This window comes from Macaca thibetana, chromosome 18 (genome assembly GCF_024542745.1).
Source record: "Macaca thibetana thibetana isolate TM-01 chromosome 18, ASM2454274v1, whole genome shotgun sequence".
NCBI lineage: Eukaryota > Metazoa > Chordata > Mammalia > Primates > Cercopithecidae > Macaca > Macaca thibetana.
Genome location: NC_065595.1, coordinates 64840377 through 64865082, shown reverse-complemented (window position 1 = coordinate 64865082; position 24706 = coordinate 64840377). Strand labels below are relative to the sequence as shown.

Here is a 24706-nt window from a genome sequence, read left to right as displayed (position 1 = left end):
GTCTCTCAGCCCTAGAGGCAGCTATGAGGGGTCATCCCTTGTTCCCATTCTAGCCCCAGGCAGATGAAAATGTATGCTATTTTAAGGCTTTCAGTGAATGACATTCCACAACCTTGCCTGGTAACTCCTTCTTTTAATTAAAACACTGAAACTCACTGAAGTCCAGGCTGGAGATTATGGGTCCTATCTGGATTTAGAGGAAAGATAGACACCAAACTGACAGCTTTAATTATGCTTGTGGTTGTTTTCTCTTTCAAGCCTAAGGCCTAGAGTGAGTTTGCATTTCCCCAGGCATCGCCCTGAGCCTAATGTTGCAGATCTGCTTTTATTATTATTATCATCATCATCATCATTATTATACTTTAAGCTCTGGGATACATGTGCAGAACGTGCAGGTTTGTTACATAGGTATACACGTGCCATGGTGGTTTGCTGCACCCATTAACCCATCACCTACATTAAGTATTTCTCCTAATGCTGTCCCTCCCCTAGTCCCCCAGCCCCTGACAGGCCCAAGTGTGTGATGTTCCTCTCCCTATGTCCGTGTGTTCTCATTGTTTGACTCCCACTTATGAGTGAGAACATGCGGTGTTTGGTTTTCTGTTCCTGTGTTAGTTTGCTGAGAATGATGGTTTCCATCCATGTCCCTGCAAAGGACATGAACTCATCCTTTTTTATAGCTGCATAGTATTCCATGGTTTTTTAGCAGATCTTCAGGTAGGTCTTTCCCTCCCTATACACATCTATATTTTCAACTCTTTTCCCTGTACATGTTTGAATAGTCAGGAATAATGCATTTCTTTTAAAAGCTTTAAAGGATGGTTCACCTGCAGGCCTTGAATAAGTCCATATATAAATGTCTTTGGTCTTAAAACTTCAAACCTGGAATCAAAATGTTTTAGAATGCCAATTTGTATGTAGTAAAGCAATCTGGTGTCCCCACAAGTGATTGGCCTCTTATATGTCAGAAGTGTTTCACACTAGAAATCCTAAGATGTTGAGAGAAGAGATATAATCAGCGTATTAGTGAAAATCTTTGGAAGTCACAACGTTAAACTATATATTTGCAACCTGATTATTTTATTTCTTTACCTAGAGTATTTGCAGATTTGCCTTTTTTTTTTTTTCAATTTTATACTTACTAAAAATTTGAGGCCGGGCACAGTGGCTCACACCTGTAATCCCAGGACTTTTGGGAGGCCGAGGAGGGCGGATCACCTGAGATCAGGAGTTTGGGACAGCCTGACCAACATGGTGAAACCCTGTCTCTACTAAAAATACAAAAGTTAGCTGAGTGGTGGTGCACGTCTGTAATCCCAGCTATTTGGGAGGCTGAGGCACGAGAATCACTTGAACCCGGGAGATAGAGGTTTCAGTGAGCTGACATTACACCACTGCACTCCAGACTGGGCGACAGAGCAAGACTCTGTCTCAAAAAAAAAAATTTTTTTTGCGGTAAAATATACATATAAAACTTACCATCTTTTTTAAGTGTACAGTTTAGTGATAATAAGTACATTTATATATTTATATAAAATATGCATTTTATATTATATATATTTATATTTTTTTAAAATTCCTTTCATCACTCCTCCTCCCTACCCTTCTCCCTATCCTTCCCAGCCTCAGATAGTCACCGCTACTCCCCATCTTCATGAGATCCCGTTTTAGTCCCCACATATGAGTGAGAAGATGCAGTATTTGTCTTTTGGTGCTTGGCTTGTTTCACTTAACATAACAGCCTCTAGTTCCATCCGTGTGGGTGCAGATGACAAGATTTCATTCCTTTTTTCTGGCTGAATAATATTCCATTGTGTATATATACCACTTTCTAAAAAATTCATTCTCCTGTTGATGGGCATTTAGGTTGATTTCATATTTTGGCTGCTGTGCATGGTGCTGCAGTAAACACTGGAGTGCAGATGGCTTTTCTATATATCAATTTCCTTTCTTTCGGACGTATATCCAGTAATGGAATTGCTGGATCATATGATAGTTCTATTTTTAGTTTTTGAGGAACCTCCATTCTGTTTTTCACAGTGGCTGTACTAATTTACATTTATGAGGATTGTCCTTTCTCCACATCCTTGCCAGCATCTATTACTGCCTGTCTCTTTGACATATGCTGTTTTAACTGGGGTGAGATGATATCTCAGTTGTGGTTTTGATTTGTGATTAATTTGTGATTAGTTAGTGACAGTGAGCATTTTTTTCATATACCTATTGGCCATTTGTATGTCGTCTTTTGAGAAATATCTGTGCAGATCTTTTGTCCATTTTTATTTTCTCTAACTATTGAGTTGTTCGAGTTCCTTAGATATTGCGGTTAATAATACCTTGTCAGGTAGACACTTTGCAATTTTTTTCTCCTATCCTGTAGGCTCTTTGTTAATTTTTTCCTTTGCTGTGCAGAAGTTTTTTTGGCTGGATGTAATCCCATTTGTCTATTTTGGTTTTGATTGATGCTTTTGAGGTCTTATACACAAAAAAACTTTGCTCAGACCAATCTCCTGGAGCATTTCCCCAGTGTTTTCTTCTGGTGGTTTCATAGTTACATGTCTTACATTTTTAAGTCTTTAATCCATTTTGATTTGATTTCTGTGGATGGTGAGAAATACGGGTCTAATTTCATTGGTCTCATATAGTTATCCAGTTTTCCATACACCCTTTACTGAAAAGACTGTTCCCCATTGAATGTTCTTGGCACCTTTGTCAAAGATGAGTTGGCTGTATATGTGGATTTATATCTGGATCCTCTATTCTGTTCCATTGTTTATGTGTCTACTTTTATGCCAGTACCATGCTGTTTTGATTATTATAGCTTTGTAGTAAATTTTGAAGTCAGGTAGTGTGATGCCTCCAGCTTTGTTCTTTTTAGTCAGGATGAGTTTGGCTATTCGGGGTCTTTTGTAGTTCCATGTAAATTTGAGGACATTTTTTCTAATTCTGTGAAGAGTGTCATAGGTATTTTGTTAGGGATTCCATTGAATTTGTAAATTGCTTTGGGTAGTATTGCCATTTTAACAGTATTAAGTCTTCTAATCCATGAGCATGGAATATCCTTCCATTTTTTGTATTGTCTTCAATTTTTTTCATCAGAGTTTTATAGTTTTCCTTACATCAATCTTTCACTTCTTTGGTTAGATTGCTTCCTAGGTATTTTATGTTTTGTAGCTGTTGTAAATAGGATTGCTTCTTGATTTCTTTTTCAGATAGTTCACCGTTGGCAAGTTTAAACACTGCTGATTTTTGTATGTTGATAAATTCTGCAATTTCACTGAATTCATCTATCAGTTCTCACAGTTTTTTGGTGGAGTCTAGGTTTTCCTAGGTATAAGATTATGTCATCTGTGAACAAGGCTAAGTTGACTTCTTCCTTTTCAATTTAGATGCTCTTTCTTTCTTTTACCCAATTGCCCCAGCCAGGACTTCCAGTATTATGTTGTATAATACTGAAAGTGGGCATCCTTTACTTGTTCTGGTCCTTAGAGGAAAGGCCTTCAGTTTTTCACAATTCAGCACAATGCTAATGTGAGTTTTTCATATATGGCATGTATTATTTTGGGGTATGTTCCTTCTATACTGATTTTGATGAGGATTTTTAATCATAAAGGCATGTTGAATATCAGATGCTTTTTGGAGTCTGTTGAAATAATCATGGTTTTTGTTCTTGATTTGGTTCATGTGATATATCATGTTGATTGATTTGCGTATGTTGAACCATCTGCATCCCTAGGATGAATCACGTTTAATCATGGTGAACGATCTTTTCAGTCCCCTTTTTAATGTGTTGTTGAATTCGGTTTGCTGGTATTTCACTGAGGATTTTTGCATCAATGTTCATCAGTGATATTGGCGTGTAGTTTTTGTTTCTGTTGTCACTTTGTCTGCTTTTGGTATCAGAGTAATATTGGCCTTGTAGCATGAGTTTGGAAGTATTCTCTCCTCTTCAATTTTTTTTTTTTTTAAAGACTTTGAGTAGGATCAGTATTAGTTTTCTTTACATGTTTGACAGAATTCAAGTGAAGCCTTCAGGTCCTGGACTTTTTTTGGTAGAAGACTTTTTATTATAGCTTTGATCTCATTACTCATGACTATTTTGTTGAGGTTTTCTATTTCTTCATATTTCGTTCTCGGTGGGTTGTATGTGTCTAGAAATTTATCCATTTCTTCTGGGTTTTCCAATCTGTTGCCATATAGTTGTTCATAATAGTCGCTAATGAGTCTTCATATTTCTTAGGTCCCAGTTGCTATGTCTCCTTTTTCATGTCTGATTCTATTTATTTGGATCTTCTCTCTTTTTCTTAGTCTAGCTAAAGGTTTGTCGATTTTGTTTATCTGTTCAAAAAACCACCTCATTGTTTTGTTGATCTTCTGTATTTTTTTTGGTCTCAGTTTCATTTATTTCTGCTCTGATGATCATCGTTTCTTTTTCTTCTGATTTTGGGTTTGGTTCATTCCTGCTTTTCTAGTTCCTTGAGGTGCATCATTGAGTTAGTTATTTGAAGGCTTTTTACTTTTTTGATGTAGACATTTATTGCTCTCCACTTCCCTCTTAGTACTGTTTTTGTTACATCACACAGATTTTTTGTCTTGTATTTACATTTTCACTTGTGTTTCAAGAATTTTTTAATTTACTTCTTAGTTTCTTCACTGACTTATTGGTCATTCAGGGCATGTTGTTTAATTTCCATGTGTTTGTGTATTTTCTGAGGTTCCTCTTACTGATTTCTAGTTTTACTCCATTGTGGTCAGGAAAGATACTTGATATGATTTTTTTTTCTGGCTTTTTTTTTTTTTTTTTAGTTTGTTTGGACTTGTTTTATAGCCTAAGACATGGTCTGTTCTGGACAATGTTCCGTATTCTGATGAAAAGAATGTATTCTGCAGCAGTTGGGTGAAATGTTGTGTAAATGTTGGTTAGGCCTGTTAGATGTAGTGCATAGTTTAACTCCACTGTTTCTTTGTTGATTTTCTGTCTGGATGTTCTGTCCACTACTGAGAGTGGAGTATTGAAGCCCCCTGCCATTATTGTACTGCAGTCTGTTTCTCCCTTTAGATTTGTGAATGTTTTATATACTTGGGAACTCTGGTGTTAGGTGCATAGACATTTACAATTGTTGTATCCTCTTGCTGAATTGTCCCCTTTATCATTATGTTAGTGACCTGCTTTTTCTCATTTTAGTCTTAGATTTGTAGTCTCTCTAGTGTAAGTATAGCTACATCTGCTCTTTTTTTGGCTTCTAGTTGTATAGAATGTTTTTTCCACCTTTTTACTTTCAGCCTTGTGGGTGAAGAGAATTTCTTGAAGGTAACATAGTTGGTTCTTGTTTTTATATCCATTTACTTAGTTTAGGCCTTTTAATTGGAGAATTGAGGCCATTTACATTCAGTGTTATTGATAAGGACCTATTACGGCTGTTTTGCTGCCTGTTTCTGGTTGAGACTCCTCTTGTTCTTTTTTACATGATTTTCCTTTGTGGTTAAGTGATTTTCTCTGGTAGTGTGTTTTAATATGTTGCTTTTTATTTTTAGTGGATCTATTATAGGTTTTTGTGTTGTGGTTACCATGAGGCTTACCAAAAACATATTATAGACATAGCAAGTTATTTTAAACAGATGACAGCTTATCTTTGATCACAAATTTAAAAACAGAAACAAAGGCCAAAAAAACCCGCACATACACACATGCACGCGCGCACACACCCACCCACCAACACACACACACCAGTTCTACACTTTAACTCCATCCCCATTACATTTTGACTTAGTTGTCCTAATTTGCATATCTTAATATTACATATCTCTTCACAGATTGCTGTAGATATTACTGTTTTTGATAGGTTGTCTTTTGGGCTTCATACTAGAGTTATGATTGTGGTAGTAGTAGTACTACATTGCACACTGCAGGTACAGTAATTACAGTAAGAGTATTCTGGGTTTGTCTATGTACTTGATTTTACCACTGAGTTTGAGACACTGAAAGGTTGTTTTTTATTTTTATTTTTTGTGCATCAGTGGTTTTTTATTTCAGATTGAAGAATTCTCTTTAGCATTTCTTTTAAGATGGGTCTGCTGGTGGTGAATTCTCTCTACTTTTGTTCTTTTGGGAAAGATTTGAGCTCTCCTTTGTATTTGAATGATAATTTTGCTGGATTCTGTATTCTTAGATGGCAGTTTTTTTCTTTGAGCAGTTTAAAGAGGTCATTCAACTCTTTCCTGGCCTGTGTGGGTTTTCTGTTGAGAACTCTGTTACCAGGCAATTTGGAGCTCCTTTACATGTTGTTTCTTTTTCTCTTGCTGCTTTTAGGATTCTGTCTTTGTTCTTGAGCTTTGAGAGTCTATTGCTTTGTGGTATTCTTATTTAGGTTGAATCTGTGTGATGTTCTCACACTTTCCTGTACTTGAATATTTATATCTTTCGCGAGGTTTGGAAAGTTTTCTGTGATTATTTCTTTGAATATGTTTTCTACCCTTTGCTCTTGCTCAGCTGCATCTTGAATACCAATAATTCTTAGGTTTGGTCTTTTGAGGTAATTTTCTGTATCTTGTATGCAGTCTTTGTTCTTTTTTGTTCTTTTTTCTTTCTTCTCTGTGTCTTTTCAAATAGCTGGTCTTTGAGCTCACTGAATCTCTCCTCTGCTTTGTTCAGTCTGCTAAGAGCCTCTAATGAGTTCTTCAGTTTACCAAATGTATTTCTCAGTTCTGATATTTCTGTTTGATTTCTTAAAAGTATTTCAATCTCTTTATCAAATATATCTGATACATTTGTGAATTGCTTTTCATTTTTATCTTGAGCTCATGAGTTTCCTTAAAATTGGTATTTTGAATTCTTAGGTCATAAATCGCCATCTTGTAGGGTTGGATTTTCCCTTGTCTTTTGGGGGAGGTCATAGTTTCCTGTTTGCTGTTGTTTCTTGTGGGTGGGTGTCTGTGTCTTTGTATGGAAGGATTAGTTTTTAATTCCAGTTTTCTCTGTCTGTCTTGTTTTGTTTTTTATTGGATATGTTTGCTTAGAAATTTTTTACCGCTCAGCCTCTGCCACCGCTTTGGCCCTAGGTGACCTTTAAACCCAGGTTTGCCTTGGCTCTAGTAAGCGATGGGAGTGCTGCTTGTTCTGAATGAGGGAAGTCCCAAAGGGATTCTCCTGGCAGTGTGAGATGGCTGACTAGGAGTTTGTGCCCAAGGGATCTGTGGAATGTGCCTTCTCCAGCGTGATGCTGCTGAACAGCCACTGTGATTCGGTGTCTTCTTTGGCCAAGTTACAGAGCAGAGTGTCCAGGACTAGGGCTGGTGGTCCCATCTCCCAACTTTTTCTCTGCGTGTTCTCGGGGATATTTCTCTCTTCAGGCAGTCACATCACTTCCTTCCCATGGGTTAAGGCAAGGACAGGTGTCCTGCAAGGAATCCCAGGAAGGTGAGAAAGCTGGTCGACCACCTCAGTCTCACTTTTCCAGTATCACTTTTCCATGAGTTGGGGGAAGATTTTCTGCACTTTTATTGCCGGGCAGAATCAGGGGGAGGGGCATCATGACTATGGAAGTCCAATTCTTCTTCCATCTGCATGGAGTTTTTCCACTTCTCCGTGGCCTCAGGATCTGTCTTGTCCTCATGTTTGAGTTCTGGGTTGTTGCTGGTGAAAATCTTGTGCTGTATATTTGTTTTAGGTTTTCTGCGGAGGAATGGGAGGAGGGAAACCAGCGCGCTTCTGTGCCACCATTTTAAAATGAATGTCGCAAGTTCTGCTTTAAACAATATTAATAATAACAATTATTTTCACTTTATAAATAGCTGCTTTGTCTGATCTCAGATGCTTTGTGATGGAGAGCAGGGAGATCCCATCCCAGCTTAGTAGACAAACCTTAGAAACTGTTGTGGCCATCATGGTTTTCTTTTACCTTTTCTTTTTGTGGAGGAATGATGATGGTAGTGTTTGGCTTTCTGTTTATTTTGTTTTTTTAATCTTCAAACATTTAAAATTACTAAAGTAAATGTTTGCCTTTTCTTCATTCTTTCCTTTTTACTCTGAAGTGAAATAACATGAAAATGGCAGATAGTTATAGAAAAGTATGAATATCTATACCTAGACATGATTAAATATACTTTCTTTATCTTCTATAGTCAGATACAAAACAAGAGAAATGACACTAACAGGGAGAGATGACTGGCCGCAAAAGGCACAGACTTTGGAGTCTTGTCTCTTCTAGTCATTGTTTCACCATCTTCAGAGAACTCATGCAAGTCCCCAAGCCTCAGCTTCATCTACAAAATGAAGAGTTCAGAAAAGATAATTTCTGAGATTCTTCCACAAAATTCTTTTATTCAGACTAGGAAGCTAACTGTTGAAGGTAAAAGGAAGCCGATTTTGGTACATAGTGATGATTAGAACATGGGTTTGGCTGGATTTTGAATTCCATTCAAATCCATTGAATTTATGCCTCAAGAAAATTTCTTAGACTCCCCATGTCTCGCTTTCCTTATATGCAAATGAGGGTAATAGTACCCATACCATAGAGCTACTGTGAGGATTAAAAGAGGTTGAGGATTTGCTAAAATCCGATATTTAAAATTAGAACACATCATGTGACTATGATTGACATTTCATTTGAGGTACTTAGTCTGCTATTTTTAAGTTCTTAAAGTTTTTAAAAAAATATGTAAAGGCCTCAGTCACGGCTTCATGTTTCCGGTGTTCCCAGAAACAATGCCTATCCTTTGAATGTTGATGCCTTAAGATGCCTCTGGAATTGACATTTAAAGTAACCCAGAAGCTTATTCTCATACAGGTATTTTTATTTTAGTAAAGGAAAAGTGAAATTTTGTCTTCCCTGTTACATAGAAAATGTTGATTTCAGGTAAAATCTAAATAAAAATGTATTAATAGCTTCTAATGACCTTTGCCTATGAAGAGACAAAAATAAAACTTAAATGTACAAAATTTGTGTAAGTTATAAAGCACTTAACGAATGTGTTATTGTTGTTGATAATACAATACCATAGTAATCAAACTCTGTAAATTACCTCAAGGCTAAAATTAATGACAATTTTATGATTTTCTTGTACTTACTATTTTAATGCTTTGCTATAGAAAGACAGTGGTTAAATAAGTAGGACTGGGTTGCCAGAGCAGATTTTCTTTAGTTTACTTTTTTTTTTTTTTTTTTTTTTTTTTTTTTTTAGCTAAAACTTGCCTTCTGAACTATTTTGGCCTTTAGAATTGGTTATTCAGTTTTTTGTTGCTTTCTTTTCATAAGCTCAGCAGATTGGTCTCTTTCAATTCTTAAGGAGTTCTCAAGACTTTGCCTTGAAATCCTGGGCAAGATAGAAGTGGAGGAGAGGAGTATATTAGCAATCTTTTGGATGGAAAACAAGATAGAAAATGACGATAAAGCAGAAATCTGTACCTAAAACCCAAAATAAATATACCCAAATACCTTTGTAATTATATTAGTGTTATAAAAATGTAAAGTCTAATAGAAAAGTTAAGATGACAAACCATCAATACTGTCTTTACCTTTTGAGCCCATGAATTTTTAGCACCAGGCTGATAGTATGTTCATGGGAGGGGAAATTCCACGCTTATTTCAAAGCCCTAAACAGAATTTTGGTACATATCTTCCTTTGGACTGTCAGCATATATTTGCAGACTAGTGACAGTGGTGGCATGGCCCAAGGATTGAATTTGCAGTACTACCATTGGTGGCCATTTAATAGGTAGAAGATGGATGTACAGAGAGAATAGTTGGAGATCTGTGTGCACATTTCCAAAGAGATTGGTTTACGGGAGAATGTTACTGTTACTTAAGATGTCCTCTGCAGTTTTGTATCTAGCCTGGACTAGTCTGTTATGGTTTGAAAGCAGATTAAAGCTATTGGACAGATGTGATATGTTCTTACACTGGCTCGTTACAGTGAAGGGAAGCAGACATAGGGGATTACTTTGTGATGAATTTCAGTTCTGCTGACTTCATTGAATTGATTGAGAGCTAAATTAAACATTTTAACAGTTGTAAAAGTTAATACTGAAAAGATTAATACTTGAAGCTCTCCAAGCCTTAGAGTTTATCAGATATCTAGTATATGTAGGGATGAGGCAGTTATATAACAAGTTGTGGAGTATAGAAGGATCTGGTGAATTGAAAAAATAGAACATATAAGGTGAAATCTAAACAGTACATTTTAGAGGCCTGTACTATCCTATCCTTTTTAAAAAGTCAAGAGTCAAGTATTCATTGTTTGCTTATTGAAATCTTGATAGCATTTGCTAACTCAGTGGTTCTAAAGTAAATCCTGGAGTTAAAATGAAATAAGGCCTTATTAATACATTTAAATGGCAAACAGTATTTAGGCAAATATTATAAATATCTGTATATTTATATCTAGTCCTAATATCCTAATTCAGTATCTCTCCTCTATGAAATAGAAAGCAGTTTTGTGCTATTGCATGAGCAATGCAATATTTATTTCCCATCTTGCAATGAAAACTGTTGATTGTTTGCTCTTCACAGGTCACTGACAAGGAACAGGAGTTTGCTGCCAGGGCTGCGAAACAGCTCGAATATCAGCAATTAGAAGACGATAAACTTTCTCAGAAATCATCTAGCAGTAAACTCTCTCGGTCTCCATTAAAGATTGCCAAAAAGCCTAAAAGCATGCAGTGCAAAGTGATACTTCTAGATGGATCAGAATATACCTGTGATGTAGAGGTAAGTGTGTGTCTTAAGACCTTTTTTGTCCTAGATACTGAGAGCTGGGGAATGTTGGTATAAAATATACAAGATGCCTCTTTATTTCTCTAGGACTCTGGGAAATTACTCAAACCCAGTCTCTAAATATAAAATTATTTCCTAGTCTCTAACGGGATCAGATTAAAAATATGTATAATGTCCCAAAATGTTACAATCAAAAGTAAAATGTGATCGTATATTTTTTAAAAGATAAAATCTCCAACAATATGGTAGGAACAACAAAAAAAAAAACATTTGAAAGCTTTAAAAACAGACTTTAATATCCCGGCTGTGAGCTATTATTTGCATGAATTTTATCCTTTTTTTGCATAATTTATGGCCACGTCATTTGTTACTTGGTGGAAAGCTTACAAATTCTGTACATAGGGGTGGTGGGATAATTTGAAAACGTCCATGACCTTCTCTTGCTTGGAGAATGAGTAATTTTTAAAATGCACATTGTGGTGGGCATTGAAGTTTCAGTGTAAAAGGGTATACTCTTTGTTCTTCTTTGTAAGGAAAACAGATTCCTCTCAGAGAAACGGCAGTTGAATGCCTTTTGTCAGAGATGTTTGTCAAGACCAAATTAGCAGATGAGAACACAACCTGTCTGGAGCTGCAGAGACAGCTGATTGTTGAGCTCTCTGAGTATGAGGGAGAATTCACACCGGGCATGAATTCAGGCTCTAGGAGCAGGTCTGTGTGTGCACCAAGATGGAGTGGCTTGCACTTTTAGCAAGGTGATTCCATTTCAGATGTGATGTCTTCATTCAAAGAGCTCATTCTTCCTGCCTCCAGCTCCTGCCCTTGTCATAAAGAGGGGAGGGTATTACACACATCTCCAAGCCAGCCCCTCTACCCTCTCATTCCACCATGCTTTCAAAGTCTACCCTTTCCTCAGGCTTGTGCTGAGACTCTGTCCCAGGCAGCACAGTCAGTGCACACGTGTGTGTCCTCACATATTTCTCTTCCTCGTCCCTCATGACAGCTAATACCAAGCCCATCTTATTTCCCATGTTCCCATTTACTCTGCTTCCTCTGTCTCCCAACCCCCATATAATTCCTGTTATGTTTTGTATAATGCACTCATGCACCCAGTGTTTTTCTTGGAACAGAAGATTCAAATCCATTTCACGCTGAATTCATTTAGGATGGGGATGAGAGGTGGGTTACTAAATTGTTACAGATTGCAGGAACATAGAAAAAAATCTATATGGTTTTTGAAAATAAAGTCTTAGTCAAAAATTATTTAGTCTGTTGTATACCAATTTATAGAAAATTTAGTCATCCTGTATCCTTATAAACATTGATGGGCCGCTGCAGGAATCCCCAAGGACCGTGCACAAAAGTATTTCTTGCCTTTTTCTGGCTTTGATTTTGTTTAATTTCTTAGACCAACGTGTGCAATTCCTCATCCAGATGTGTACCCTGGAAACAGGCAGCTCCAGTAATATACTTCTAACTGAGTTTTACTATGAAACTTACAGGACTTTTATAACCTTGAGAGATACTGTATTTTTTCAGTGTAGATGCATTTTCTGGAAAAATTGATCCAAGTCAAGAGAAACTTTTCCTCTTAACTTTGAGGAGAGTTTTTCTATTGATTGCATATATATAATGGAATAAATAGACTAAACTGGCCATCTTCGAGTCCTGGCTATCAGAGTCTTCCAAGAGTCTAGAAGAACATTTATAGTGTTTCACATAGAGAGGATAATGCCTTCGGGTTGACCGAGGCACAAGTAGTATCGAACATTTTGTCAAATTTAATTTATGTCTGTGCTTCAGATTCATTATAGATAATCACTGTGGTTACAAATTTTTTATTTTATATTTACCTTTCTTTTAATGTCACTGTGAACATTTTGAGTGGCACAGCAAACTTGGCCAGTAATTTTCCTCTATAATATATTATTTTTATACATTTGACAGATTCTTAAGAGTAACTTTTTTTCTGGGATATAAAAACTTTTGCTGGTAGAATTTTTTCAGTTTCACCACAGACATTGATATCAGGAAATACGTGTTCACGACTGACATCTTTGTGAAGAAGATGGAGAAATTTGGACACAGTAAAGTTCATGGATTAATTTGTAACCGATTGGTTGAATAAGAAAAATGAATTGTAAATCAAGCAGAGTGATTCTCAAGGAGGCAATGAGGTGCTAGTTAAAAAAAAAAAAAAAGAAAGAAACATGTTACAATGGCTCTTGTGTTTTGATAGAAACAATGGAAAGTAAAGTTTGGCTGGTGAGCTACACACGGGGCATACTAGGTAAACAGAGAAGGGAAAGCACTGTCCAGGGAAGGTGTGTTTCGGTGTTGGCTCTCCTTGAAACTGAGTCTGTATCAAAGACTTGATGAAAGCACAGAAACACAGCTGAACAATTATTTTTTAAGCAATATAGAGCTTTAAAGCCTACATGGCTTATTTAAAGAGGTTGATGCCTCAAGTGTCAGAATCCAGTTTTATTATGAAATGGACAGTGTGGGACACTGAAGCAAAGCAGGAAAGCTGACATTTAGCAGGAGTGGAGGTAAAACTTTACTCTGATAAAAGGGATCAAGTACAAAATGGAAATGTGTCTGTGAGAGGGGCAGTCAGACTTGGTAACAGTTTGAGTAAAACTCATCTTTAGCTTTGAGTTCATTACAAACTCATCGTGAACCAACAGTGTGTTACAGTTGTCAAAAGCATTTTGTAATCACAGGCTGTTCCGTGGAAGCGTAGTGTTCGGTTTGCAGAAGGCAGCGAGCCATCCTGTTCCCTGCGTTGCACAGATCCTGCCTGCAGGGCTGTGTTTCAATCACATGCGATAAATGCTCTGAAGCCACCAGACTGGGGAGGGCTGTTGGTAACCCGTGTGGTTTCAAGGAACTTCCTTAAAGTTTCTGAACCTAGGTTTCCTCAACAGAAAGATGAGGGTGAAAATACTTGCCTTGAAAGGCATCATTGAGAAGATTAAAGCAAATAATTTATTTGAACACTTTCTGGGATGTAGCATATTCGTAATGGTCTGTGTTTGGTAATGATAATACGAACAATGGACTTTGACTTGAGCTTATTCAGCAAGAATTATAGGATGGTGAATGATCTGGAAACTTTCATATGAGGAATAGTTAGAGAAATAGGGTGTGTTAAATATGGAAAAAAAAAGATTGGTGTGGAGGACAGGAAAGCTATTCTCAGTTACTTGGAAAGGTGGAGACTGAAGGGTTATTGTAACTTTTATGTATAAAAAGCAAAACTAAGGTAGAAGTTACAGAAAGTCAGATTGTAAGTTAACAGGAAAATAATGTCTTTAACGATCGCTGTCAACCTTGTGATGACAGATGCATTACCATGGGAGGGCTCCTGTAGAAACTGTAGGTGCGATTATGGAAGCCACTGGTTCCTCAGATGCTGCCTCAGACCACACCACATCCGGTGCCCCTTCCTGCTGCCACTGATGGACAGAAGAGGCATACGGACGCAAAAACACCAGACTGAGAGAGGCGGAATTGTTTCCCTAATCCCTCTCTCCAATATGTGGAGTTATGGATGAATTAAGAATGAAGGCGATGATAACAGATGAAACTTTTTTTTGCATTTAATAAGGCATCAAAAAGAGCATTTTATTTTCATAAAATTGTGATGTTTTTCTCCATGGCATATTGAATGCCTTCATCACGTCAACTTAAAATCATTAAGGCTCAACTCTGCCATGACGGTAACATGAGAATTTATAGGCACCTGTAAAAGACTCCCTGGCAACACACACACACACACACACACACACACACACACACACACACCCACACACACCACACACACACCACACACCCCACACACACACACCACACACACCACACACACACCACACACACACCACACACACACCACACACACACCACCACACACACACACACACACACCTCCCACACACCACACACCACACACACCACACACACCACACACACACACACACACACACACACACACACACACACACACACACACACACACACACACCTCCCACACACCACACACACACACACACACACACACACACACACACACACACACACACACACACACACACACACACACACACACACACACACCACACACACACACACACACCACACACACACACACCCCCACACACACACACACACACACACACACACACACACACACACACACACACACACACACACACACACACACACACACACACACACACACACACACACCCACACACACACACCACACACACACACCACACACACACACCACACACACACACCACACACACACCCCACACACACCCCACACACACACACACCCCACACACACCCCACACACACACCCCACACACACACACACCACACACACACACACACACACACACACACACACACACACACACACACACACACACACACACACACACACCACACACACACACACACACACACACACACACACACACACACACACACACACACACACACCACACACCACACACCACACGCGCACACACGCACACCACACGCACACACACACCCCCCACACACACCACACACACACACCCACACACACACACACCACACACACACACACCCACACACACACACCACACACACACCACACACACACACCACACATACACACACACACACCCCCCCCACACACACACACACACACACACACACACACACACACACACACACACACACACACACACACACACACACACACACACCACACACACACACCCCACACACACACACCCCCCCCACACACCACACACACACACACACACACATCCCACACACACCACACACACCACACACACACACACACACCCCCCACACACCACACACACACACACACACACGCGGCTACAGTGGCAGAGAGTCATCGACCCAGAAAGCAAGATAGAAGGAGTAGTTATCTGAGAGCAATGACTGAACACTTACTGCCTGTTTGATCCCCACCATTTCCCCACCCATGTTTCGATGCTAGCGTTTTCAGATCGTACTTTCTCTAACTTCCTTCTAGCAGTCAGCTTAGATCATTGTAGCATTCAGTGCTTTTCCATTTGAGATAATTTTTTTTTTTTTTTTTGAGACGGAGTCTCGCTCTGTCGCCCAGGCTGGAGTGCGGTGGCGCAATCTCGGCTCACTGCAAGCTCCGCCTCCCCGGTTCACGTCATTCTCTTGCCTCAGCCTCCCAAGTAACTGGGACTACAGGCACCCGCCACCACGCCTGGCTAATTTTTTTGTATTTTTAATAGAGACAGGGTTTCACTGTGTTAGCCAGGATGGTCTCAATCTCCTGACCTCGTGATCTACCTGCCTTGGCCTCCCAAAGTGCTGGGATTACAGGCATGAGCCACCGCACCTGGCTGAGAGACTTTTTCCTCGCTAATTTTTTTTTCAAACTCAGTCTTGATTATTTAAAATATAAGAAAAGATCTTCTTATAGCAAGCCTGATACATATGTTTGAGAAATATTTACACTCTGCCAGATTTTCATGTATGCCAACAAAATCACTATGTGATTCTCTTCCTCTTGTACTGTTAGAGAATGCAATCAGTGTCCTTCAGCAAGTTGGTTACTGTTGTTGATGTTTATTTCTCAGACATAAATGTTAAAAGAGAAAATAAATAAAAATACCTCAGTCCCGTGCAATGGAGGTAACAGTCCTCCCACTCATCCCATTTATTTTCATTTTGTTGCTTCCATGTTTGGTGACTGATTGGAGTCTGACTGATTAGTGTACAATGTATTCCTAGTGACTATCCAATTAGGACTTTGCTTTCTCTATTTGGGCACCATTCTAATCTAGTCTGATTTTGTTTTGGGAAAATAAGTCAAGCTTGATCTCACATCTCAGTCCATGTTTCATCAGATAGGTTTGCTGCTGCATCTATTAAAAGTTTCAACCATTGTGTAGTGCGGTTTGGTTTGTTTGCCATGAGAAGCCCTGTTGGTGGAGTTGTCCGGAGCATTGCTGTAAGAGCGGTAGGTGTTACTCAAAGGGTCCTGCCATGTTTCTCTCCCCATGTGAAAGTCAGCCCCTAAATATTGCCAACTTAATGAGGGCAATTTACAGCTTATAGGACCCAGGTACCTCCATGCTGGGCTAGTATTCCAGGGAAACATGCCAATGAATGGGCCACACTGGAGAGAGATTTGCCACCAGATTGGGGCAAATCAGTGAGAGCGATTTAAATGCAGCCATAACACATGAAAAGCTGGACCCTAGAGCTTGTCTAGAGGCCTGTGGTGGAATGGGATCGGTGACTGAGGACAATTTAGATCCCTTCAGGATAGGCCTGGAATCTGGAATAAGTACAGAAATGGTCAAGTTGACTCCAATAAACATTGTTTGAGACCATCCAGAGATGCTTGTAAGGGACCAGAGAGGATAAGGAAATTTATGGAACTGTGTTTCTAAGATGCTTTTGTTACCTTCTAACTATTGCTCAGTAAGGGACTATTAAAAACTTGCCTAATATTCTGTCTTGCCTGTGATTCAATTAATTGTGCAAATCTTGCCCTGTTTTATGAACCCTACTTATTGGGATTCAGCATCTTAGCTTTCCAACTCTTATAGGTTACATGATTAAATCTTTTCCAGCCCCTTTAGAAGTGCTGGACCAGACAGCAAATAGAATTGCCATCATCTAGAAAGTTAGAGTACCTTTTCCTTTTCTTGAATTACAAGAAATAATAATTGTAAACCATACAAATAAGGAGTGTTTTAAACCAATACAAGTATTGTTCATTCACCAAACACATAAATCACAGAGCTTTTGATTCCATGTAGCTCTGTAAGTTTCCAGTTTAACCTATAACATGCCACCCTCCTCCATGGATCTCTGCTCAGCTGAAGAACTTACATCAAACCATCCATCACGTGCTGTAACCAAATGGCCCCATCCAGCAGCAGCAGTAATTTCCTGCTTGAAGAATGATGCCACTAGGACTCTGGAGGATGAAAGGACTTTAATTAACCTTGTTTCCTAGTGCGATGGCTCTTTGGTGCAACCATAGGAACAGTTACACACAGGGACTCTTAACATGCAGTGTCTCATTTACATAGTTACCATTAAATCTTCTTACGGTATTGACATTTGTCTCAATAAGCTTTCATTAAAACAGACTCTGTTTACTAAAACTGTTAACTCCATTTTCCTGGTTTTCATTTTTAAAAGGTAATAAACTTTAATAGTCCATCATGAGTGTAGACAAGGCCTAATAAATATTCTAAACAATATAAATATTAAAAATGTGAGCGTATATTTCAAGAAATATAAACAATAAGAGTCCTGCTATTTCACTGTACTGTAGGCTGTGTTTTGGAAGCTGAGTAGCTTTGGGAACTTGAGGGCCTGTGTGCGTTCAACGGTCGATGCTCTACGTGAGATAAAAATCCACTCAGGCGTTCTTTTTGCTTACTCCCAGTTTCTCCCAGTTGTCACGTTGTGTGAAGGCCTAATAGGATTCATTTCTCAAATGTTAGTATTCTGATGTCATGATGCTGAAGCCCTAGGTTTACCTTTTCGTGCAAACCTAACTCCTTTAAGTCTTCAGGCTTCCAGTGTGTTTGATGGCCACTTTGTGTTGCTGATGTCATGAAATGAACTTTCCCTCCCTGTGCCCAGGCAGAGGGACTCACAGGTAAACGCTCTGCTCCATCGTCTTGCCTGTTTCAGAGGACAGTGTCTCATCTCTGGATTTTGTACAACACCGTGGTTAATTTTTCACACAGGAGATACACATGACTTACTGCTTTAATACAGAAAGCAGTCTTCCAAGTATGAAAATATTCCCAGTTTTCTAGTTTTCACCATCCTGTGGCTAAGATTTCAGGTGATACTTCCTTTTTTTATCTCTAGTTGACTTGCATGAAGTTCACCTCTGTCAGAATTTTCCCTAGCATGATTCCCGACAGTTTTCCCATGTGCTGTGGAAGAAGTCCTTTAAATTTCCTTACTCTGTGTGTGGCTTGAGTGCCACAGAGCCCTGTGAAATGGTGACTTGGCCCACTCAGAATTGCCACTGACACCTTTCCCTGGGCTCAGATGGCGGTGCTGCCCTTTCAGCTGCTTCTTCATAAATAAAGCAGCTTTCCCTAATTCCCCATAGCACGCTGGAGTTCAGGCTTTAAGGAAAGACAGTGTAACAGCACACCGGCTACATCAGGTGGCATTCCTAGGAGCTGTAGAGCTCCTGGTCAGTGTCTTCCTGCCTGATGCCCACTCTGCTCCTACATGGCAGGTACCAGCTCACACCTACTGTAGGATGGTACCCTTTCTGCTCCTCAGAGTCCAGGCCCCCAGTCAGCTCTAACCTCAGGGAGAAAAGGAAGCGTCCCACTTTAGTCCAAGGCATTCCTTATTTACTTCCTCAGGAAAAGAATCTTTCCAGCATGATAGACTTCAGCCAACTCCTTGGGTGGCTCCAGTGGCCTCCAGTCTGCACAGGTTTATCTGGTGCCCCGTGACCCCGGTACAGGACTGCCTGCTCCCAGTGCACTTTACCAGACTTCTTTCTAGAAGTGCACCTATACTTATAATTTCCAAAAATCCCTTAAGGTGTAGTCTCTATCAGGTACACCTTTGTCTTCTCTGAGCCTACTTCGTCACCAGTTAAATGAGGTGTAGGAGACAAGGTTCTGTTCATTGTCCGTTCCAGACGTAAGTCTGTTTGGCCGTGTGGCAGAGACAATCTCACGTCTAAGCCTAAGTCTTTGCCTCATTTTGTCTTCATTAAAATCTCTGCATTTTCTAGAATGCATTGAGCAATTTGTACATTATAAGCACTGACATATTCTTTTAACAAGAGTGAATCATTTGGGTTTTAATTGTTTATCTTAATGCATGTTGGTTTTTCTTGTTTACAATTTTAATCCATAAAACATGTTACCACATTGTGTACAAAAGGTACCAAAGAGCTGTACTCATTTTGCAGGGACTTTAATAAAAAGATTTGCTTGGGCGCTTGTTACATTCCAGACACTGAAGACCAAATGAGCCAAAGACTTGAGCTTACGTGTGAGATTGTCTTCACCATAAAGTCAAACAATTTTATATCTGGAAGGGATATTGGAAATAACCTTTTCTCCTGCGTTGTTTCACTGGTGAGGAAATAGGCACAGGGAAGCTAACAGTGTGTCTGAGGACACACAGAAGAAGGCTAGAACCAAGATCTCCTGCTCTCTGTTCCAGAGGTCTCTGCACTACGGAATTAAAACCTGCAGAGTCAGTTAGACATGGTGGCTCACGCCTGTAATCCCAGCACTTTGGGAGACCGAGGTGGGAGGATCACATGGTCAGGAGTTCAAGACCAGCCTGCCCAACATGGTGAAACCCTGTATCTATTAAAAATACAAAAATTAGCTGGGCATGGTGGCACGTTCATGTAATCCCAGCTACTTGGGAGGCTGAAGCAGGAGAATTGCTTGAACCGGGACCCGGGAGGCAGAGGTTGCAGTGAGCTAAGATTGCACCGCTGCACTGCAGCCTGGGTTACAGAGCAAGACTCCATCTCTCGAAAAAAAAAAGTAAAAATATGCATTCTCCAGCAGCAGAAGGAATGATCCAAAGGATAATATTTGTCTCCAGTATGGACTTGTGATTTAGTAGCGTCACAGGATCTTTTGGGCGTTCCTTTTCCAGCCGGAAGCCTCTGGGGTGGGTGGCGCCTGTGCCTGATTTTTGCTCAGGCCCACTGGGCTTGTTCCACCCACTCGACCTGGCAGGCTGCACTTGGCTAGTGCTACCAGCCCAGATCCCATGCCTGTCAAGGGCAAGCCAGGTGCGGAGTGATGAGGGGTGCATGAGCGAGCAAGTGCGGGGTCCAGCCACTATGCACAGCCAGACACGCTGGCTGCTGTGGCAGGGCAGACGGCTCTAGGCACTGGCACAGGCACCGGCTCTGGGCAAGCCTGCGGCTGGATCGGATGCACAGCAAACAACTTCTGCTGTGGATACCCACATCTGGACAAGGGGAACGCAGGGACACCCGGAAGCTTGGAGATGCCAGAAACCACAGACCCCCAAAGAGGATGTCACAGCCCTGGCTCAGGGAGGCTCTAGGTCTGGGCTCCTGGAAGGGCTGCAACCCTTCTCTCCTTTTTGTCACCCCCAACATGGCAAGGAAGAGGGATGGTGTGTTTCAGCCCTGTGTGTGTTAATAGTCAGTTATGCTTTTCAGCAGTTCCTGAGTTCTTGTTCCACGTGCAGGAATAATGAGCTCAGTACGAGGACAGCTGGATGGGGAGCAGGGCAAAGAGGTGCTTTTTTGAGTGACAGTACAGTTCTCAGGAGACCTGAAGTGGGTAGCTCTTTTTCCTTTTTTTTTCTTTTTGAGATGGAGTCTCTCTGTCGCCCAGGCTGGAGTGCAGTGGCATGATCTCAGCTCACTGCAACCTCCACCTCCCAGGTTCAAGCAATCCTCCTGCCTCAGCTTCACAAGTAGCTCAGATTATAGGTGCCTGCCACCATGCCTGGCTAATTTTTTTTTTTTTTTTTTTTTTTGTATTTTTAGTAGAGATGGGGTTTTGCCGTGTTGGCCTGGCTGATCTCGAACCCCTGACCTCAGATGATCCACCTGCCTCTGCAGGTAGCTCTTTCTCACAGGCAGATTATCCCAATGGGTGTAGCTGTCAGCGGAGAGGAGTCCTGGAGTGGGTAGCTCCTATCCATAGGCAGGTCATCCTGTCGAGTGTGCAGCCCTCAGAGGAGAGGAGACTGCCATGGGCAGCTCCTGTCCCCAGCAGGTCATCCCAAAGTCTGTGGGTCTGACTGAGTCCAGTGTTTATGGGCTTCAGCAGGGAGGAAGTGCGTGCTGATTGGCCCACCGGCAGCCGTGGACAGGCCTGGAAAAAGCACCGTAAGTTACCACTCAGGGGGCCACGGAGTCCACCCGGAATGGACAGCCTGGCCCCCATGTTTCAGACCATCCCTGGCTTGAGGGTGGGACTTTGCTGGGTACCCACCCTTTTCTGCCAGGAGCCTGCTGGCCTCCTGCCACCATCTACATGTCATCCAGGGTGCCCAGGCTGTTTGTGCTGAGGGGCATCTGCAGGCCTGTGCCAAGCTGCCCTCAGTGTCCCCCTCGGCCTCCTTCCCACACTTGTTGGTGCCCAAAGGCTGGAGAGGGCCAAGGCGGCAGGGACTTGAGTGTCAGCACCACCTCAAGTGCAGGTACACCTTCCTGGGTCATGACAGCCCAGGCTCAGCCACAACTTGGCTCTGAAATTGGAGTGGGTGCCCGGAGTGAGGAGAGGCCAGTCAGTGGGATCAGGCGCTTCCGAGCCTGCAGGGGCAGGGAGGATTCCTGTGTCCCTGAGAGTGCAGGGATGCCCGAATCCGCAGCTGCAGCTGGGCAGGAAGGGGAGGCTCCCACCTGTTCCCGGCTCCTGCCGGCTCCATGGAGCGTGAAGCCTTGGCCCTGCCGCCCCTGCTATAGCTGGCATCATGGCAGCGGCCACTCCAGTCAGGCCACTGCTGCCATCAGTAGGAAGAAAAAGGAAATAGAAGGAGAACTACTTTACAAATAGTTTATGAAACTGAAAAAATTAAGTTCCTGATTACCTCCTGCATTTGTAATTCTGTATGCTTTCGACTTCAAAATTGATCAGTTTTTCTATATTTTTTTTAATTATATGTGTTGTTTTTGGGTAGATGTATGGAAGAGAGGCTACCAAAGTCTTGACCTACTATTCACTTTCTCCTGTTTTCTTCACTTGCTCTCTTCTTGTGGCTGGAAGGCTTTGACATCTTGAAGTGCATCTGCAGTGGACACTGTAGTGGGTATCCCCTTTTAATAAACAGGGCAGCTTGGTTCTAGGCCTGCAGTGGATTAATTAGGAGAAAAGGGGCTCAGATCCTATTGAAGAGAAGTAGGTTTAGTCAGTGGGCAGAATATCATCCCCTTAAGTTTTCTTAAACCTCATTTCTAAAAATGACTGCTGAAGCTCTGGTTTATACTGTCATGATTATACTGTCCCATGAAAAAAGCTACTATGTGAAGAATAAAGCTTAGAAGCAATGCATTTTGAGTGAGAAGAGGAAAGTAGCTGGAGAGATATAGCATAGGAACTTCAGAGTGGTGTATGGAACAAGTTTCAAGGCTCGCCACAGCTCTTTGCCTTCTTATGGAATGATTATAAGCAAGTTCTGTAGTTATCACGTCATCTAGCTCAAAGTGGAAAAGTGAGTCAAACCTGGGGACCCTAACCTTCCCTTCTGGAGAGAAACAAGTTGCACCATCTAGTGATTCTTTTTCAATTTTCCTGATCAATTGCCAGTTTGTTTCATAATTACAGCATTTCCCCCATGAAAGGCAGGTTATAATTTTCAGGATTATAGCTTATCTCCCCTCAGTTAGCATTTCAATTTATGCCTTTCTTTTTGTGGAAGTACTGTTGGCCCTTCAGGAAGTTTAGGAAGCAGGCTGCTGTCATCAGCCACAAGATTAGAAATCTTTCCATAGGTGGATAATATCCTAGGAAAGTTTCTATATGGTGGATAGTCACTTGAGTTTTTGGTAATTTTTTTTTATTTTGGTTAACTTCCATTTCAAAGGAGGATGTCTTTTAACTTTGTCTCCATATTCTGAGGCTTATCAACAGCACCTATGACCTTTTTTTGACTACAGAGTTGAGGTCTGATGAAAACACGAGTTCGTAAGAGTTGGAGGAGAACACAAAGTTTAGTTCAGCCCTGTAAAATGTGTATGTGATGTGTGTGGCATGTTGCGTGCATGATTTCCAACAAAATGTGGAAGTAGGTTCAGGGAAGAATGAAGGATAGTATGCTGTTGAAGGCCCTGTCATAGGGACATGATGAAATGTTTACCAAGAACCAGCATTCATACAACTACTGATACATGCACGCTGGCTGATGCAGTCTGAACAGGAGACATACACTGGCAATAATTAGTTTCAGGATTTGGCTAACAGTCCAGTGTCCAGTTGGCATGTGGAGAGAGGTATCACTTTTTTAGCTTTTATCACAAAAGGAATATGGTGCTATTAGTTGGACAAACGTTTTTTAAGTTAAAAGGAGATATTAAAATGCACGTGAAATATGTTTTGTGGTTTTACTATTTTTACGATATTGTTAATTTTTTGCAGCAGAGGAGTAAGGGAAAATCTGGCATTGTTGTATTTCATTCCAATGTTGTTTGCTGTTTGGAAATGGCAATTAAATTCAATGGGAAATGGAGAAAAATGATAATGAAATACAGAGAGGAAAATGCTCCGCCAAAAGGTTGCATAGTGAAGTTTAATAGTTTTTTTTTCCTACTTTTTTTTTGTTGGTGGTGGTAATACACATGGATCACTCGCCCCCAGACTTTTAAAAATGTGTGCTTGAAACTCCGAATGCAGATACCCTAACAGTTGAATATCTGAATGTCTATGGGAATTTCATGAATCGAATGAGACTGGAGGATTGTTAATATAGTAGAAAAGTTCTCCCATTCCACTCCATAAAGAATTGATTTTTGAACTTAAGAATATTAAATTTTGGGAGGCAGCACGTAAACTATTCATCCCCAGAAGTCCTCAGTTTTCTTATCTGTGAAGTGGAGCCCACAGGGTTGTTGTGAGTGCTAGAGAGAGTGCATGTTATGTCTGCAGGTAGGTGCCAGGGACCGTTTTGGGTCTGCAGTGGCTGGCAAATTTGAAAGGTTCTCTAAAGTTATGGAATTTCCACCCCATAAAACATACATTCCCTTCTAGGCCTTTGTCTTTAGGAATATAAATATAAAGTACCATACAGATTGGCGGGCTTTTGACATGAAAATAGGATCAAAACCTTCATACTATTTAGAGATTTACTTTTATTACCTAATAATATATAAGACACCAAAAAAATTTCTTAAATCTGAGAATGTAAATTTCTATGTAAATGTTACTCTCAATTTCTCATTTTTGTTTGTTTATTTGTTGTTTAACCTGGAAAGAATAGTA

The 24706-nt window shown here is 40.5% G+C and overlaps 1 protein-coding gene across 1 annotated transcript in view; it reads left to right on the top strand.

Moving 5' to 3' along the window:
• EPB41L3 (erythrocyte membrane protein band 4.1 like 3) overlaps positions 1–24706 on the top strand; it is a 157905-nt gene that overhangs the window by 56923 nt on the left and 76276 nt on the right. The window contains 1 exon segment of the mRNA XM_050767433.1: positions 10509–10706. Within this exon segment, the coding sequence (XP_050623390.1) occupies positions 10509–10706 (198 nt within the window).